Here is an 18,597-nt window from a genome sequence, read left to right as displayed (position 1 = left end):
TCTAGAGAAAGGAAGAGGGACATCCCATTGAGGGGTGCCTGGGCCAAAACTGTTGCAGGGCAGCCTGAGGAGCTGGTGGCTCCCAAGTTCCCTGAGTCAGGGTCCCTGGACTTAACCAATATGTCATATTATTTCCAAGTCACCTATTCAACAAATCATAAGGAGAACTTATAAGAACCAAACCTGAAATGTCAAATTATTATTTTAATGGCCAAAGTCTAGAATAAGAAACACAACACAGTCTCCACATCCAAATTTTCAGTAGGGCATCAAATTACTTAATTCTCGTATAATTTCATCATAAACTAGCAGCCCCTATTGCAATAGAATGTAGTGTGACTCTCTTTCTCTCTCTTAATCGTTCAATTTGCTTTCCAGCCTGGGGTGGGGGTGAGCAATGACATATTTGAACTTCTTGGTAAACATCCCCTTTTCCCCCTAATTAGAAGCCAAGGGCTCTAGAGTTCTAATACTGGCATGTTTAATCATTTAGGACATAATAGCCTTTGTCAAAACACCTCATCTCTCTGACTCAGTTCCTTCATTAAGATGGAGTTAGAAATTGACCTACTGCACACAGACTGCAAAGATTATTTAATGTCTTCACCCTTTCAATACTTGAAGAGATCTATAAATAGTTTTCCATAACAGCAGCAGCCACACCAAATCTAAGGGGTGCTTTTATTCACTGAAGCTATCTCTGGCAGGTGCTTTGTACCAGATTAATTCTCTTGAAGTGAGACTTTCCTGACATTATTGCACCAATTCTCCTGATGCTGGAAGCTGAGTTTTGTGTCCGTTGCTCTGGTGCACACCTTCCTCAACAGTTATTTTACATAATGGAAAGTTATCATGAATTAATACAAATACATTAAACACAGCCTACAACAATGCAGCAAATCACATGTACCAACCAAATGAGCTTCTATCAACTCATGATCTTGCAGAAAAGCAATTATAAAGGACATTCTTGCCTGATCCTAAGAGATCCTGCCTATCATTATACACAGAAGACAAAATATCCTGAGGGTGATCCCAGGCAGGAGAAAAAGGCAAAGGAAATGTCAAGGAGATCTGAAATAATCCCATATTAGTTAATTCTATCTGTGCAGTACTGTACGAAGCATATTTGATTTAACCCACCAACACACCTCATTTACAACAGGAAAGTGATCCCAAGAAATGATTCTCTATGTGCCTGTCCTGATTCCCCACCACGGTGCATGGGAGAGCCACGCTGTCATGGAGGCAAGGCCACAGCACTGGGGATGATTCAGGGAAATGAGGACAATGGCCAGAACTGAAGCTATAGAGAAAGCCAAAATAGGGAGCACTGCTTTGAGGAACATCTCTGACAGGTTAGGTAAAAATACTGTCTACAGTGATTTAGAGAAATAGCAGGAGCAGCTTAGTGAAACAGATATTGTTTCAACTACATGCAACTTGAACACTAGAGATATATATATATATATATATATATATATATATGGCAAAGGGTTTTCTTTTTAAACTAGAGGAGGCTAAAACTTGAAATGGAAAGAATGAAAGTCAATAAGAGAACACTAATTGCATGGATAAGAAAAGGGGTAAAGAAAATCTGAGACTATGGCTGAAAGGAGGGCAAGTGAAATTTTTATTTTTTGCATGCATAGAAGGGGATGGGGGATGTGAAAGAGCAGATATAATCTGCTTTTTTCCAGATTTAGAAGAAACTAAAGGAGGTGCTCTATGCAAAGAAAACAATGTCAAGAACTGGAAAGAGTGGTTAGAACATTTAATTAAACAGAGAAAGACAATGGTTAGCACAGAAGGTCACACAACAGGGGAAGAGGAGACAGCAGAAGAGATCTTCCACGTGAACCTGAGGAATACAAAATAATCTGCCTCTGTGAAGTATTCAAACAGCAGTACTGGGTTTACAAATAATTCATATCATTGGGATGCTCCATCCCACCTTTGAATATGGCCCTCAGAATTCAGAAAATGAGGCAAAATCACTCATTTTACATTGCTAAGTATCCATTTCAACGTGCTAAGAGGTGTTTTGTTAGCCACCCATCCGGGTGCCCTCAGGCAGGGTTGCCTTCTCCACTCTCACCCTAATCTGTCAGTGAGCACTTTGTGGTGCAAACACAGTGAAGAAGATGGAGCTGCTCATGGGCTGGAAAGTCAATACTACACAAAAGTACCCTTGAAGGGTTTGTATCTTGTCCCAGGAACTTTTCAAGTTGCTCTTTTGGTAGGTTAGCACCTCCCATCACAGTTTTGGGGATTGCTGGGGAAATTGTCTGCCTTTTGATTCTCAGGGAAAGCTGTGCTGCAAATTCCTTTCCAATGCTAAATCTCAGCTTAACTCTTGACTCTCAGGCCCACCAGCGTGGGCAGAGCACATATTTCCCTCTCACCAGCAACCAAAAAAATCTTACAGACCTGCTTCCTTTGGAAAGGATTCATAACCTAGCTCCTGTGGTCCCTTCTGCCCAACACTGTCAGATACACTTTGATAAAGATGTGGGCTTGTACAGGAGCCCTCAGCAGGTATGGTTGAGAATTTGCTCAACAGATTAAATTGCATGGGTTCCTTTAAGGCTTCATTTCTCATAACAGCTTTTCTCAACATCTCTTGTCATTGTAGATTGTTATCAGACCTGTAAGGAACTGCAGCTCCTTAAAACTTTATTTTCTGAAATTTGATTGAAATCTGAGGAAATTGAAATTATGATGTGTATTACATGCCCACATTGGAAATGCAGGATGCAGACAAAAATTTACACTGAAAGCCCTGCAGGATCAGGCTTTAAGCTGCTTTTTGCTGTGGACTTGGGAAGGAGTCCTGTATGCCAGCTGTAAATTCTCCTATGAGCAGCACAGGTTGTGCTGCTTTGGCAGCAGTGTTTCAATCTCATAGCAAGTCATCCATGGTTCTTGGGAAAGCAATATTTACTTTTGCTTGCATTTCTGTTCACTTGGATTTTCCAAAAATTGTCTAGGACAAGTGGGAACATGGCCACAATCACAGGGCAGAGTCAGGGCAAATTTGGCAATACTGGAATTCCAAACATATATGTCTCAAAGTATAGATGAATGTCACATTCTATGAACTGAATACAGCTACACAGTAAGGAACACAAGCCAAGTTAATTTATAGATAGGAATGTTTACATGAAGATTTATACTGGAAAAAACCCCACCCTATGGATTGGAATTACCATCTCCATTTGCATTTCAGTCAGGAATTGAAAAAAGAGATGGGTTAACATCTCAAATTTGTAAATCTACTTAATATCCAAAGAAATTAATTGGGATAGTATTCTTTCTATGTGAGGTACTGTCAGTTAACATGATCACACAAATTAAAATGAAAATTCAAGAGAGAAAAAAAGATATTTTAAATGTTTTTTATGCTTGGCATGAATACATCCACCTGCTCATTCTGAAAATCTGGCAAGTAATCTGCTTAAAGAAACTCAGGATATATTCTGCATTAGCCCATACAGAGCATGCATGTATATACAGATATTACAGGGAGACCCACAAAGGCAGACCTCACATCTCCAAGACAAAAAAAAAAGTATGAAAGCTGAGACAAACTGGTCTAAGCCTCAACTGATATCCAGTAAGAAAGTATGTTAAAAGTAAGAGAAGGAGAATTTTTCTCAATATGAACTAAGTTAGGATGGAGCAGACATTTCAGCATCCATGGGAGTGTGACAGTGATTACTGGAGATTAGAGGAAAGGATAAAGAAGAAAACCAAGGAGGAAGGCTAATAAGATGGCATTTAATTACACTGCTGGTAACAGACCCTCCACACTACAACAAAAGCATCATGAAAGCAATAATTTTGCTGAATTATTGTTTATTAAATGCAAACCCCACAGATTTAATTTCTCTAATTTTCAGACACCCTGAACTTCTTTTGAAGGCGGGAGGGGGGGTGGGGGGTGGAATTCAGCACATGCAGTATTTCTAACAGTTAAATTTCATGTTGCAATCTACCAAAAAGTAATACAGAAATACACTTTGAAAAAATATTGCCAGAAACTGCCAACATGCCTATACAAAAGAGGCAGCAGAGCAGTGCTGTGACAATAACAGCCAATGTATACAAAAAGAAAAGTTTAAGAGCCTGAATGAGGGATGCAGGACTCCAGGCTGCTCTCCAAAATGCAGTTTATTGTATCCAATACATTACAGCAGTCCAGGGTCGTGGGTGACAGAGCCTGTGCCTACAGCTGTCAGCTCCAGCTGCAGGCAGGCCTGGACACCCTTTGGTTTGGGTTACAATGCATTAGATACTTTTCTTTGCTGAGCATCTTAATACAGAAGAACCAATCTATACCTTAACTTTTACCTATAGACTATCATAACTACTGTAATTACCATATTCGTGTTACTATTCTCCAGTCACTAAAAGTTAGTACATTACAGTTTAAGCTAGAAGTTGTGTTTCAGTTTTCTTGCAGTGGAGAATTCTGAGACCTTTTTTCTACTTGCAACATTGGCAGACTTGTTTGCCTGTGCTATCTTTCTGCTTGGTAAAAACATCTTCTTGTTTGAGGTGGGTTTATCCTTTGCTCTCTATTTCACTCTCAGGTTCTACATTCAAAAATCTCTCTGCCAAGCATACATATCTGTTAAACTTTCTTGTCAAACTTTCATCCTTCCCATCAGAAAAGCAGAAAGGAAACCTAAATAAATATAAACCTTCTGGAAAGATCAAACCCAGAGCACTTTATCTGATTCCACTGAAATGCTGCAGAACCATACGCAAAAGGGGAGAGCAGCAGTGGGAAATTAGATGCATCATCTTGTTTCCAAGAGTAATTTTGATTTCTTTTAAACTCCCACTATAGATTATCTTACTGTGAAAATTGAACACAAAGCAGTTACATGCACTGTGTGCATTAAAAAAATCACATTAATTTTATTTCTCTCTATCTTTTTGCAAACACTTCTAAGGGTAACAGCATCATCAGACTTCACGGAAGCAAACTTTGGCTACCATCTCCTGGGAAGACTAACATACAGGCTCAGGAAAAAAACCTTCTCTCCATTATCCACAACAGTTTCCATATTCCCCTTTCTTAGTGCACATTCCTAGCATAGAAGTCCAGTAAAAAAGCAGGAGGGGAAAAAAACCAGTGCATCCACACTGACAGAACTTACTGTTTCTAGGGAGTTACACATTTAAGACTTACAAGTTTCATAAAACTATTCATCCATTAGCTTGCAAAAGTAATCTTAAAGAAGATACATAAGGCACCACACATTTTAAGAAGCCTTTTACCCAGAGAAATTAAGATATCTACTGTACCTTAGATGAATCCAAAGTTAAGCACTCTACTTTAAAATACACAAACTCCTGAAACTACATCTTTGTATTTCATATGAGACAGGCTTTTTTTAGTTTGACTTAATATTTCTTTTATTTTCTTTAAGCTAAAATAAACTTGAATCAACAGAAAATATACCAAGATATTCTGCATTTTTATTGACTCGTTTTACATTTGTGGTACACTGATTTTAACCTGCAGCTTCCCATTGCAAGTTACCTAATGTTATTTATTACCCATAGCCATGATATTTTCTGAAAAATCCCTTTGCCAGGATTTTTCTCCTGAGAAGCTGAGAGGCCTCAGGAACAAAACGTAAAGAATGGTTATCTGCTGCTGTGGAATGCAACAGGTGGATCTGTGATTGGTCTCATGTGGTTGTTTCTAATTAATGGCCAACCACAGTCCAGCTGTCTCAGACTCTGGTCATTCACAAGATTTTATTATCATTCCATTCCACTTCTTTCCTTTCAAGCCTTCTAATGAAATATTTTCTTCTATTCTTTTAGTATAGTTTTATTATATCATTATCTTTTAATATAATATATATATCATAAAATAATAAACCAGCCTTCTGAAACATGGAGTCAAGATTCTTGTCTCTTCCCATGTCAGGACTGCCTGCAAATTGCCACAATTACCTTCAAAGTTTTTACTTTGGTGTCCTACTTTATTTATAACTACACTCATTTCAGCAGACAGCAGTGCACAGACATCACAGGACTGTAGAACATCCAACAGGCAGCTGTGCCATAGGGCTTGGTAGAACTACAGCTGGAACTTCCTGCTCCCAAGTGCCATTTGTGCTAAAGACACCTCAATGTGCAGCTCAGAGCAGGGAGGCTGCTACACACCCCAGGGGAAAAGGCACTACAGCCTGGCTGACATTGTCGGTCTAAACACCCTCTACTTGTCAGGAACACCTCTACTGACAACAACATCTCTTCTTCATTGCTGCTTTTCTCTTTGTTTTGGAACTGATCTCAGAGCTACAGATCCCAGAGCTGGAATACCCGCTCCTACCTGTTTGAGGCCTCTGTCCATCACTGCCAAAGGCCATATGCCAAAGGTGCACATTGCAGTGGGACACGGTCCCCTTGCCCATGAGAACAGGGAGATTTGTGACATTTTGCGGAGGAGAGAGGTGACATCATTTGGTCTCTCTTATTACAGACTAGTTTGCCAAGCCCACCTTCACAATCAGGCTCCGGTGCTCCTCAGACTGGCTGAAGTTGGTGCCCATCTCAAAGATGCTCATCGTGCCCTCCTCACACAGGCTCATCCACGTGTTATATTCTTCACGCTCCGGCAGTCTGTCCCAAAATGTCTTGAAGACCTCCCAGACTGTTTCCTGGCACACTGAAGGCACAAGAAAGATCTGGTGTTAGTACAACAGGAGTGCTTCTATGGCACAGGTGGCCAGGCTATTATTGTCCCAATGTTGTGAGCTTGTCGGCACATCAACACAGAAAACAGCAACCTGACATCTGCATGGAATTGGGGAAAGCACTGAAGCGACTGAAACGAAGATGGGGTCGATCTTCCACACTCATATTACCTCTCTCCCTGAACAACAATATTTCCACTGAATGAAACTGCCATTTGGTCAATGAACTGAATTTTTAGAAAACCTAGAAAACTGAAATACTATGGCAAATGTCCCCACAGGAAGTAGAGCTGAAGCTTAAGTTGTAAGAAAGAGGGTGGCACTGATGAAAGTTCAGTAAGCTCAGTCAGTAACAATTCCTTCAGATTCACCTTTACACAGAATTTAAGACACATTTCAGAAATTAAAACTGCATTCATAATTCGAAAAACAAGGCAGGATGATGACAAAAAAATATGCTACTAAATAAGTCAAGCTCTAACTGTACTGTACATGTTCACTGAGAAAGAACTGGACAGCTCTGAACAGTCAGCCTGAGAATTAAGGTCCAATATCATACACTACACTGCCTACTTTAACCTCCCAACCTTGCACAGGCTCTTTTTGCCAGTCAGAGCAGTTGATCACATGATGCTCCAGAAAGAACAACTCTGTGACCCAGGATAACTCAAAGAGAGAACGACTTATAGGTTTTTCCTTGTGTCCTGGAAAAGAGCAATGTTAAAAGGCAAACTCTCAAAATCATTCATACCAAATGCCATCCTGGTAGAGTAGCAGAAACACCTGCTTTTTGGCCTAATCTGATTTCACTACTTAGACACACAGTTCAGCAGAGAAATGCTTTGCATTCTGGGAAAGTCCTGATATCACAAGCAAGCCCTTACAGGAGACTGAAACTATCTCTAGAAAGCTACTTTCTTCAATCAGCTTTAAAGTTTGCTCTGGACTTCCAAACCCAGTACCTTGCAGTACCTTGCTGTTATTTCTTCTCTATGCTTTGTTTTCCAAATTCCAAAGTTGTTGAAATGTACTTATGTAAAACTTAACACATAGATCACATATGGAAACATTTTTATTCAACCAAGAGATGGACATTTTTCTTAAATGCAAAGGTTTTACAGCCTTAAGGAATAGTTTCCTATGCAGCATCAACCTTAAAGCTGAGCTGACTCTGGCACACTGGATAGAATCATGCAGAAAATCATGCATTTCTTCACCCTGAATTTTAGTTTATCAGAGCAGTTGAGACCATTTCTCTGTTGCGGAATTCTACAGATACAAAGACATTTCTCATTTTCATGCCTTAAGGAATAGTTTCCTATGCAGCATCAACCTTAAAGCTGAGCTGACTCTGGCACACTGGATAGAATCATGCAGAAAATCATGCATTTCTTCACCCTGAATTTTAGTTTATCAGAGCAGTTGAGACCATTTCTCTGTTGCGGAATTCTACAGATACAAAGACATTTCTCATTTTCATGCCATGCTCCCAGGGTTATGACATGGAGCATTGTAGCTCCATGTGCATGGTATGCACAACCAGAGAACAATAAAGTCCCCAAACTCTGCATAATTAACTGTCAGTAGTATATCACTGTTCTAGCACCCCTTCAGCATCTGGGCAGTTAACTTCATCTGTAAAACACACTGATTTGGAAAGTATTGTCCATGTTTCCAATCTGTGTACGCATCTCTATTAATCAGAACCAAATAGCCAAATTGACAAACATCCATGCACCATCTCACATTCCCCCCTCAAGTTTCACTTGCAAACACTTTGAGGCAGAGACCACATTTTCATCTGGCCTCTGCACAAACCTCAGGCAATGGAGCCATAATCCTGCTCTGGGATTTCTGGTTCCTGCAGGAGTACTAATAAGCTTCCTGAAGCAGAATAACATCTGTAATATTATCTCTACCATTCCACTTGTAAGAGCTAGGCATCCAGGAAAAGACTGAAGTCTGGTTTCAAATCCAGAAGCCTACGCTAAGGAATGCCACTTGCTCATGTTTCTTTTGGTGGTACTTGTATCCTACCTACCCTTCACTCCAGGTGCCACATTGTGGAGCAAGAATCCTGCAATGAGATTACTCCCTGTGGCTGGGGTAAGTCCTCAGCACACTCCCAGTAACCACTGAAGCCACAGCAATAGCTTGCAAATACATTGCAGGGACACTGTCTAATCCTAGAGTTTTCAAATACCAACAGGCAAAGGACTGGCTTTCCAGTTGCAAGTAATTGAAGGTAATTTTTCTTAATGCTCTTAAACAAGTTTAAAATAAATGTGATGAGACAGTGTCTTGCCTGAATACAAGCTGCTCCCATACAAACAGTTGTTCCAATCGGCTCCCAATAGATTAAGGATTTTCTGAGTGTCCTTTCATTTGGAATTAGACACCCCACTGAATTCCTGTAGCAAAGGCTTTGTGCCATCTGTGGGCTCCAAGCCCATTAATTAGACCTAAGCTGTCAACACAGGCATGTATTCTGCAAAAGGAGGAAATGAGATGGGGATAAGGAGTCACATTTTGTCCTCTCTAGCCTCTCCTATCTAGCTGCTTCCACTGAGGTGAGCAACAAGTTGGACAACACAATGCAAATTCCTTCTATAGTCTCTTCCATCCACACAGAGTGTATTAGTTCTGACACACAGGGAGGGATTAAAAACTACAATCAAACATCTACCACAACTGCCATTTGAACACTTCTGTCAGCTGTGTCCAGGAAACCACACCCTCAGCCTTGGTGAGCTGCTTGCCAACACAGTCCCCCTGCACTACCTTGTTGATACACAGTCCATCTTGTCACTGTCTGGTTTATTCCAGCTGGCCAGTTTGTAAAGCAGGGGATTGCTTTGCAGGATAACAAATCCAGGCTGTAAGGGCTCAATGCAAGAACCATCCTCAGACGTCCTTACCTATAGGGTGCTCAACAGTAAATTAATGGATTGGCTAAGAAAGACTGAAACAAAACTGTTCTCTCTCTTTCTCATAAATATCTTCATTCTTTTACAGTTAGAAGAGAGTTGCCATTTCATAGAGAGAGAGAGAGAGAGAGAGAGCAACACAATCTATTCAGTGGGGTTCAAATCACACACATGTAAAGAAAGAGACAAGCACAATACTGTGTTCCACGTCTCCTTCAGGAATATCAAAAAAGGAGCCAATTCTCATCTTGACTTGACATGGCCATCCAGGGAACTGAAAAGACACCACCCTCGCAGTGCATTTAAGTTGGCTAAAAAGTGTGATTGACCTTCTTCTTCTTGAAGTTGGAGCCCACCCTGTGATGGTTTTCATCACCTATCTGTAGGTGAGGGAAGTTTTACAAAGTTTCTCAAATTCTGGAGAATTCCCATAAAGAAAAATGTATTTTTCATTAACTAGATTTTAAGCATTCTGAGACTGTAGACAAAAGTTGAAGGCACAAAACCAAAGTGAAACAGGACTTGACTGGAAGCTTCAGGTAATTATAACTTACTTTTTAAAATAATTCACTGTCTTTCCTTTCTATCCTTCCAGAAACTTGCCAGTGTCTGTGTCAAATACATTACCTAGATATGCTGACAATAAATGAAACAACTTTTGGCTAAGATTTAAAATAGCAACTCCTTCACACCTAAACAGAAAATGAAACAAAATGAGAGGCAGGGGGACCAAAAAGTTGACCACTGAGCTTTTCAACTAGAAATGCTACTCTGAGTTTTAAATATAAAGCTTTTAAAGGAGATAGAGAATGGGAAAAAATTGTTGCATGAGAGCTTATAATAAATTGTCATGAGCCCAATTATCCAGAGTTACAACTGAAGCTGCTGGGCAGGTTTTGCATTATGATCTTTCCAGGATTTAGTTTTCAAAGACTAGCTACAAAATTCTTAAAAAACAACAAAGCAGGCAGTCCTGCCAGCATGAGGAAGAACTGCTGAGCAGACCCAGTCTCGGGACTTTAGCTGGTCAGAGTGACCCTGAGATGTTAGAAAGTCTCTTTTCCCAGCCCAGTGTTCAAAGAAGGAGTCAGAGCTCTTCATTTCTCAGTCTCAAGGTTGTTTATTGTTTCTTATCTATAAAATTCTTTCTCCTGTCCTGCCGAGGTCCACTCAGCAAGACAGTCTGAGGCATTCTGCCTGCCCCTGGGGTGGTGTTATCTTTTTATACTAAGAACTACGTGTACAATATTTACAATTACTTTCCAATACCTATCACCTGTGTTAGACAGTGAGCTTCTACTCTAAACCAATCTAAAAGTGCCAACATCACAGCAGAAGATGGAGGCCAAGAAGAAGAAGGAGAAAGGCTGGACATGCCCAGATTCCTCCATCTTGCCCCCTGAATCCCCATTCTAAAAACTCTAAAAATCTATTTTTCACCCCATGATAAATTCACTATAATTCTACTTAAGCTTTAGTGGCTTTCAGATCTTCGTATAAGGTTGGTAATTTCCTCCATGGGTCAAGATCAAAGGCACAGGGGTCTTGGGCTCTGTGCCAGGGTCTCTGAGCCCCCCTGGGAGGGGTTTTAGCAATCCAGGACAGCCAGAGGGATGTCCTAAATTCCAACAACCCAGCAGCACTGCCTCTGCCACCTGAAGGGCAGCTCAGCCCTCGGGCCATGTGCGAAGAGCTGCTCTTCATGCCTGGATCTCACTCCAAACTTTCACTGGGCTGCTAAAGGGGCACAGATATGTGGGACAGCATTAGCCACACCAGGCCCTGGAGGAGACAGGATTTGTGGTGAGGCCTCTAATCCCCAGCAAACAATACTGATTAAAAGCATCATAACATCGAGATCAATCTTTCAAGGCAGTGAGCTAAGAGTCTTGAAGCTACACATGAGTGGGAAGGTAAGCTCCCCTGGAAAATTGTTTCCTTCATTCCATGGCTGCAGTAATAAATAACTTGTATTTTTAAGTTAGTTAACTTCTCAGCTACCTCGCAATTTTCCTCCAAAGAATTCAAATATTAAAAAAAAAGAATGAAGGCTTATGAGAAGAGAAGCTCCCTGCTACAAGAGATGTGATCAGGTCCAGCTGACTACAGGAAAATGAATTGTTATGCTGAAGTCATGTAACTGACTGGCACAATAAACCAGAATTCAAACCAAGAATGCAAATCACACAGCTTGGTTGCAGTTACTCCAAAGTATATTTTGCATGCATGTACTACATTTTCCATGTACTCCATCCTGAAAAGCCTCACAAGTTAAAAGTCACTTAACTCATCACTGAGATAATCATCTTCAATGTGAAAGAAGGGCTAGGAAAAAAATTAAAAGATGGACACTTTTGGTCCATGCTCTTGTTCAAGCTTCTACTGGGCCAAGTGTCACAGGCACTTGAAGTAAGCAATGTCTTAACATTTATAGGCTAAATTGGGTTTCAAAGGATGCTTCAGAAAGCCAGACATGTCATAAGACATTTCCAATGAGATCTGTCTATCAGCTATCTGCTTCAAAAGCAGAAAAGCCCAGCCATTGGGAGCTTATCTACTTCAAATGCAGTGCCTGAGCTCGAGTAATACTCAAAACTAATAGCAAATACCCTGAAAAGCTTAAGATAATTGTGTTTCAACCCAAAAAATTCCTCATACAGAGACACATGCTCTTTTCAGTCCTACTAATCTACAGAAATGACTGAAAAAAAGTTTATTTGAAGCTTCCTTTCCTAGAGGCATGGTCACTGTTTTCAAAACCTCCAGCTAAGATCTATGATGTGATTAGATGACCTTTCTCTTGCTGTGAAATTCTCCAGTCTGGCTACCCCTCATGCACCTGGGTAGGATACAGCAACCTAGTGGCTCAAGCTGTACCACTGGGGATGCATTTATCTCTCCAAGGAGAGAGAATTAGCCTATTACACTCAGTCTGTGCTCAGGGATTTCTGAGGTTAACAGAGGGGGCACCACATGACAGCACTGAGCACCCTGTAGGGGGTAGGGTGGCTTTCTGGCCATTTGTGTAAGTGGGCAGTGCTGGAGCTTAATCCCAATTAAATCTCATTAGTGCTTCTTAAGAGTTGAATCGTCTGTGGTAGCTAGGAGCACTGAATCAGGCTAAATATTCTATTTTGAGGCAATGTGAGACCAACTCCCCATCCTCTCTAACAATTTCTGTACAACTGAACAACTTAATTGCAGAGGGGTTTGATGAAGAATGCAGTCACAGGGACAGACCCCTCCTAAGAGGTATTGCTGCAAAGGCTTTGTTAGTATTTGTTAAACAAATTAATACACACATGCAGAGAAATCACTCATCTATTGCTGGAATGCTGCTGTGTATGGCCTGTAACACAAGGCCTGCATCCCTTAAAAAATATACAAAACAAACAAGGGGTTTAAATTGAGAAAATAATTGAATGCAAATTAGTTAATTCACATCAAAGATTTTAGATTTGAACACTCACATACTAAACTCTAGCACATAAATTATTCTCACCAACAATATTTCAGTAAAAACTAACAAGTGTCCTCCATGGAAAAAGTCAAGTTTATTAGAAGCATGTGCTGGTATCTAAAAATTCAAATGTAGAGGAGACAGACCTTCTACAAATAAACTTCAGAAATTCATTGCTGAGTATGAGGTATATGGAATATGTGCCAGAGATGCAGGGGAAACAGGGAAAAAAGGCTCACTCAGACAGATTCTTTATTTAATGTATGGTTTTTAGCCAAGTACTTTTCATGACTTTTTGCTCTTTGCTTTCATCATTATTAGCAAAATCTGAATAACTTGTAACATTATGACTTCAGTATCAAATTGAAACTTTACTCTTAACTATCTTCATTTGAAACTTTACTCTTGACTATGTTCACATGCAGAAAATAACACCATTATTTTTAATACTTCAGTAAACAGATTTTAAGGGACCAAAGAAAGGGGGAAATGAGCAGGCATAGTGCTATGCCCAATCTAGGGATTACATTCATGCATAGAATTTAATTCCCTAGAAACAGGAATTCTTTCCAAAGTTCAAAAACGTCCATGTGTCTCATCAGCTATGGCTCACTGCAATACCATCTATTTCCTTGTTCGGTCAGTGTCTTTAAAAGCTATGCTTAGATGTATGGCTTTATCTGAAGCTCTGGCTGACAAGAACAGTTCTGGCAGAGAGACTATCTGATCTACTCATGTGAAAAGATCAGTGCCCAGAAAAAAAAAACAAAAACCAAAAAAAGTGCTCAAAACATATACTGAATAGTTTAAGACAGAGGTTCACAATAGGGTAAAATTGTAGAATTGAGAATTTAGTAAGGTAGCCACCAGAGTAATTACATCTCAGAGTGGCAAAGAAGCATATTACCCTGAGCTGTGGTGATAAAATCCAGCAGCCCAATTAAGAGGCATGGGATAGCATGGCTTGTACTGCTTACCCATCTTGTAATCCTTAAACTGTTTCTGTTTTACATGCTAATTCAACTACTACAATCCTCTACCAACAACTTACCCAACAGAGAATGGACAAATTCACTGAATTGTGCACATAAGGTAACTGGTCACAAAAGGCTTGGTCTGAGTGGGTGTGCCTGTTTTTCTGTAATAAATTTTATTTATCTATTGCTCAGGCTACCATTTCCCTGTCAGCAGTAAAGAACATCATAGCAGACGCTAACATGTACAGCCCACTCACTGTCTGAAATCCCACTATTAGATTTCCACAACATATTTTTTGTAGAATCTCCAGCTGCCATTGGGCACACTTTGTGTTTGTCACAACAGTCTAGCAATGAACCAACCACCATTACATTTACATGACTCTTCCATCAGCAACCATAACGTTACACCATTTAAAAGGACACCACTCAAAAGCACTCTAAGACCCAGCCTACAGGCCCACAGTACCCAGTCTGTAAAATATTTATGACTGATTTCCATCCCCACATTCCAAAAAATGAAATACAAAGTCACCCAACGGCAGCAACCTCCATACACAGCTACAGCAGATACAGAGACAGGGCAGTACAGAGACAATCATAATACAGGATTTGTCTCAAAAGAGTGAAAATAGCATCATCTGCTACTGCAAAACTCTATTCTGACTGTAGGAATACAGCAGCACTTCAGAAATTTGTCTTGTGGACTGCAAGTGTAGAAAAGCAAGAACAACCCACCCCATTCCAAGCTGCTGCTTGTGAATACCACAGTAATAAAATGACCACCAATCATCATACCATTAATTAGACTTTCATATGTTGAAGTGTGATACCGCTGGTTTAGAAAATACTGATTTTTCTCTGGATCCCTGTATTCTGTTGCACTTTGATATTTTTTAATGGTTTATTATGCATTTATCATATTCTTCATCTTGTAGCTTTTTAAGGCTCAAAACCATCCAGATGTTGTAGGCAGAAAAAAAAAAAACCCAAAAAAACCACTGTTAAGCTTACAGCAATAGGACAGAAGCACTTCCTTAAAGCCCATGACAGGAATGTTCATCTGTCAGTCTCTGATACTTAGAGAGGCTTTTTCTAGCCAGCAGAAGTAAATAAAGATATAGGAGCTACAGACAGATAATTATATTCCCACCTGTTTCCTTCTAAGGTAGACACTGATAGAACAGACAATCTGGATAATCAGCATATGCAAACCTTTTCTTATTTTCTAATAAGCTCTTACATCACAATACAATCTGCCTTTCCTTCCAACGTAGTGGCATGGTACTGCTGGCAGTACAGCAAAACCAAGGAAAGAATAGACTTTAGAACCATCCTTTCCAGAGAAAGTATATATTGATATTGAAGTCTTTTCTTACTTCAACATATACAGAATTAAAAAAAAAATTCTAGCAATACACACTGAGATTGAAAAATCAGCAGGTTCTGTGTACATTTATATTTATTCCCTTCTGGGGTCAGTTTTCCTAGCGACCCATAGTAGCTGGTCTCTGAGTGTTAAACAGTGACTATACTTTTTCCTAGGATTATTTTGTTGACAGTGGACTGTGGCTATCTGGATGGCTACTAAAAACTTTGCACATAATTCAGTAACACTGAATTCAGACATTGTCAAACCTGCTTCATCACTCCACTCTTCAGCTGGACAAAGGAGAGAAAATGTAACAAAAGGCTCATGGGTTGAGATAAGGACAGTGAGAGATCACTCACCACATTCTGTCAAGACAGGCTCAACTTGGGGATATTCCTTGAATTTGTTACCAATCAAATCTGAGCAGGACAAGGAGAAATGAAACCAAATCATGAGACACCTTCCCCTCGTCCCTCCCTTCTTCCCAGGCTTAACTTCACTCCTGGTTTTCTCTAACTCCTCACCTACAGTGGTGCAGGGGAATGGGGGAGTGGGGCTGTGGTCAGTTCATCACTGCAGTCTCTGCCACTACTTCCCCCTTAGGGGGAGGACTCCTCACACTCTTCCCTTGCTCCAGTGTGAGGTCTCTCCCATGGGAAACAGTTCTTTCCTACCTTCTCCAATATCAGTCCTTTCCATGGGCTGCAGTTTTCACAGGCTGCTCCAGTGTGGGTTCCTCCCATGGGGTGCAAGTCCTTCAGGAACAGAATCCCATGGGGTCACAAGTCCTGCCAGCAAACCTGCTCCAGTGTGGGCTCCTCTCTCTGTGGGGGCCACAGCTCCTGCCAAATGCCTGCTGCAGTGTGGGCTTCCCATGGGGTCCCAGCCTCCTATGGGCACCCCTCTGCTCTGGCATGGGGTCCTGCATGGGCTGCAGGTGGACCTCAGCAGTTCCATTGACTGCCATGGTCTGCACCACAGGCTGCAGGGGAACCCCTGCTCTGGCACCTGCAGCACCTCCTCCTCCTCCTTCACTCAGTTTGTGTCTGCAAAGCTGTTTCTCTCTTTTATTTTCACTCTTCTCTTTCAACTGCAATTGCTGCTGTGTAACTTTTTCCTTCTCAAATATTTTACCCCAGAGGTGCTAGCACTGTTGCTGATGGGATTGGCCTTGACCAGTGGAGCTGGTTGTCCTTGGCTCTGTTGGTATAGAAGCTTCCAGCAGCTTCTCAGAGAAGCCACCCTTGTAGCCCCCTGTCACCAAAGTTTTGCCACACAAACCCAATACACAGCACATGAACTCTCATGACCTCAGGTGCCTACTCAGGACATCATTAGACACCACCCAACACTCCTGGAACAGCAGCTGCTGCTAACAGAATGAAAATGACAAGTCACTTGAACTAGACCTCGTGTGACTTGCTGCTAATTAGTCACCTCTATCATTTTCAGAGATCTTTTTCAAAAGTTTTAATTTAAAAGCACTAATAGTAATCACAGCCTCTCTGCTCAAGAAAACCTTGTGGATTGTGAAAGCTGTTAAATCCAGTAAGGAAACAGATGGACTAGGTGGATTTTTGGTTCAGCCTAGGGTTCTTAAGACCTAAATACACTTTTGCAACCTAATTTACAGATGTCTTTCTTCTTTATTATCACTCACATCTTTGCTTAGTTGGTATTGCCCTAATGTACCCCTACCACAGATAACTGAGAGTGACTGCAGTTAAAGCCCATGGTATGTATGGATCACTTTGAACAAACAAAGAATGGTTGAGTCCTCCTGGATGGAAATAAGAAACTAGCAAAGCCTGTCAAACCATCAGCATCACCATCAGTGTCAACATCCCTTGCAAGCTGGGCAAAATTCATATTTGAATGAGGCTGTAAAACCCCATATAATTCCACTTTGTTCTCCAAATACATTGTTATGCTTATTTTTATGCAAACACTAAGCAATTCACGGTTGTCGGTGTTTTTCACTTGTCTAAGTAAATAAACTGTCACCAGTGAGAGTTTCTCTATAGACAATCAAATCTCATCAAACATGAGTCTCTGAACACCCTTCCTTCTACTCTGACAGCAACTCTGTCATTTTGCCAGTTTTCTACAGACACATTAAGTTAGCTACAAATTGTTTGAATGCTATGAGACAAAGAGCAGAAAGTGCTGCATGACTGTGATGCCCCATTCCAATGCAGTCAGATAGAAGGGTTTGAAATACATCATGTCACTGTAATATTTCACCAAGTGAAAGAAGATGTTAGCAGGAATATGGCAGCTCTGCAGAGAAAGCTGTGCCACGCCAACTCCCATATCTTAACAGAAAGCTTGCTTGTCTATTATACTACAGCCTGACACACAGAGATTGCACACTTTGTACAACCAGCCATAGCCAGAAGTCACATGGCTGAAGTGCCAGTGTCTCAGATTTAACTTTTCTGATTGGCCCCTCAATGAATTCTACTGGCACTTTAAGAACACTCAACAAACCAAAAAAATTCTGTTATTTGGCTACTCTGTATGTAGCACCTATTTTTCTTAGCATTCAAATTGCTCTGAGAAAGGATTATTTTAGTAAACAATGTGGTTTCAGGGAGCGAGAGTTCTTATGATATATGAGTGTAGACAGATAGTGGTGGGGTTTTAGCCCAGAACAGCTCTCATAAGCAAGATTATCACAGAAAAATTAGTTTCACCAGTAATAATATATTTCCTATGGCCTGGTATGTATTATGTTTAAAAGCTTGAACTATTGTTTAATAAGTGAATGTTCTTTATCAATTACCCATGAGATGTACTTACCTCTGAGCCTGAAATACTTGAGATGGTTGGCAATAGCCTGCTCAACAGATTCATCAGGGCAGATCTTAACTCCACTGGGAAAGAGAATGGATCGCTTCCTCCGTAACTGCACATGCCTGTGGAACTGCTCAGCATCCATGATGCCATTAGGCTTTTTCAAGCCAGGAGGCAGAGAAGGGTTTGCCAACTGCCAGTCACTGAGCTGAGAGGCTGGTGAAACATCTTTAGCCTGTCCTCCTCCTGCAGATGTGAAATTAAACCACACAAAATTTCTCAGATGAGATAATGATGCAACCATCCCTATCTTCATGCCACTTCTGTGGTCTCTGAAGGAGAT

The 18,597-nt window shown here is 40.7% G+C and overlaps 2 protein-coding genes across 2 annotated transcripts in view; one reads left to right on the top strand and one right to left on the bottom strand.

Moving 5' to 3' along the window:
- Positions 1–18,597, bottom strand: part of IMPG2 (interphotoreceptor matrix proteoglycan 2) — a 54,767-nt gene that overhangs the window by 34,513 nt on the left and 1,657 nt on the right. The window contains exons 2-3 of the mRNA XM_077174415.1: positions 18,261–18,514; positions 6,528–6,694 (exon numbers count right to left, since the gene is read on the bottom strand). Of these exons, the coding sequence (XP_077030530.1) occupies positions 6,528–6,694; positions 18,261–18,514 (421 nt within the window). The remainder of the gene's footprint in view (positions 1–6,527; positions 6,695–18,260; positions 18,515–18,597) is intronic.
- The window catches only part of TRMT10C (tRNA methyltransferase 10C, mitochondrial RNase P subunit), an 83,689-nt gene continuing 65,708 nt past the window's right edge, over positions 617–18,597 (top strand). Inside the window, exon 1 of the mRNA XM_077174413.1 lies at positions 617–630. The gene's annotated coding sequence lies outside the window, so the exon portion shown is untranslated. The remainder of the gene's footprint in view (positions 631–18,597) is intronic.

Source organism: Agelaius phoeniceus, chromosome 2 (assembly GCF_051311805.1).
Source record: "Agelaius phoeniceus isolate bAgePho1 chromosome 2, bAgePho1.hap1, whole genome shotgun sequence".
In the NCBI taxonomy this organism is placed as follows: Eukaryota; Metazoa; Chordata; class Aves; order Passeriformes; family Icteridae; genus Agelaius; species Agelaius phoeniceus.
Note: the sequence above shows the minus strand (reverse complement) of the source record. Positions and strands in the feature narration are given on the sequence as shown.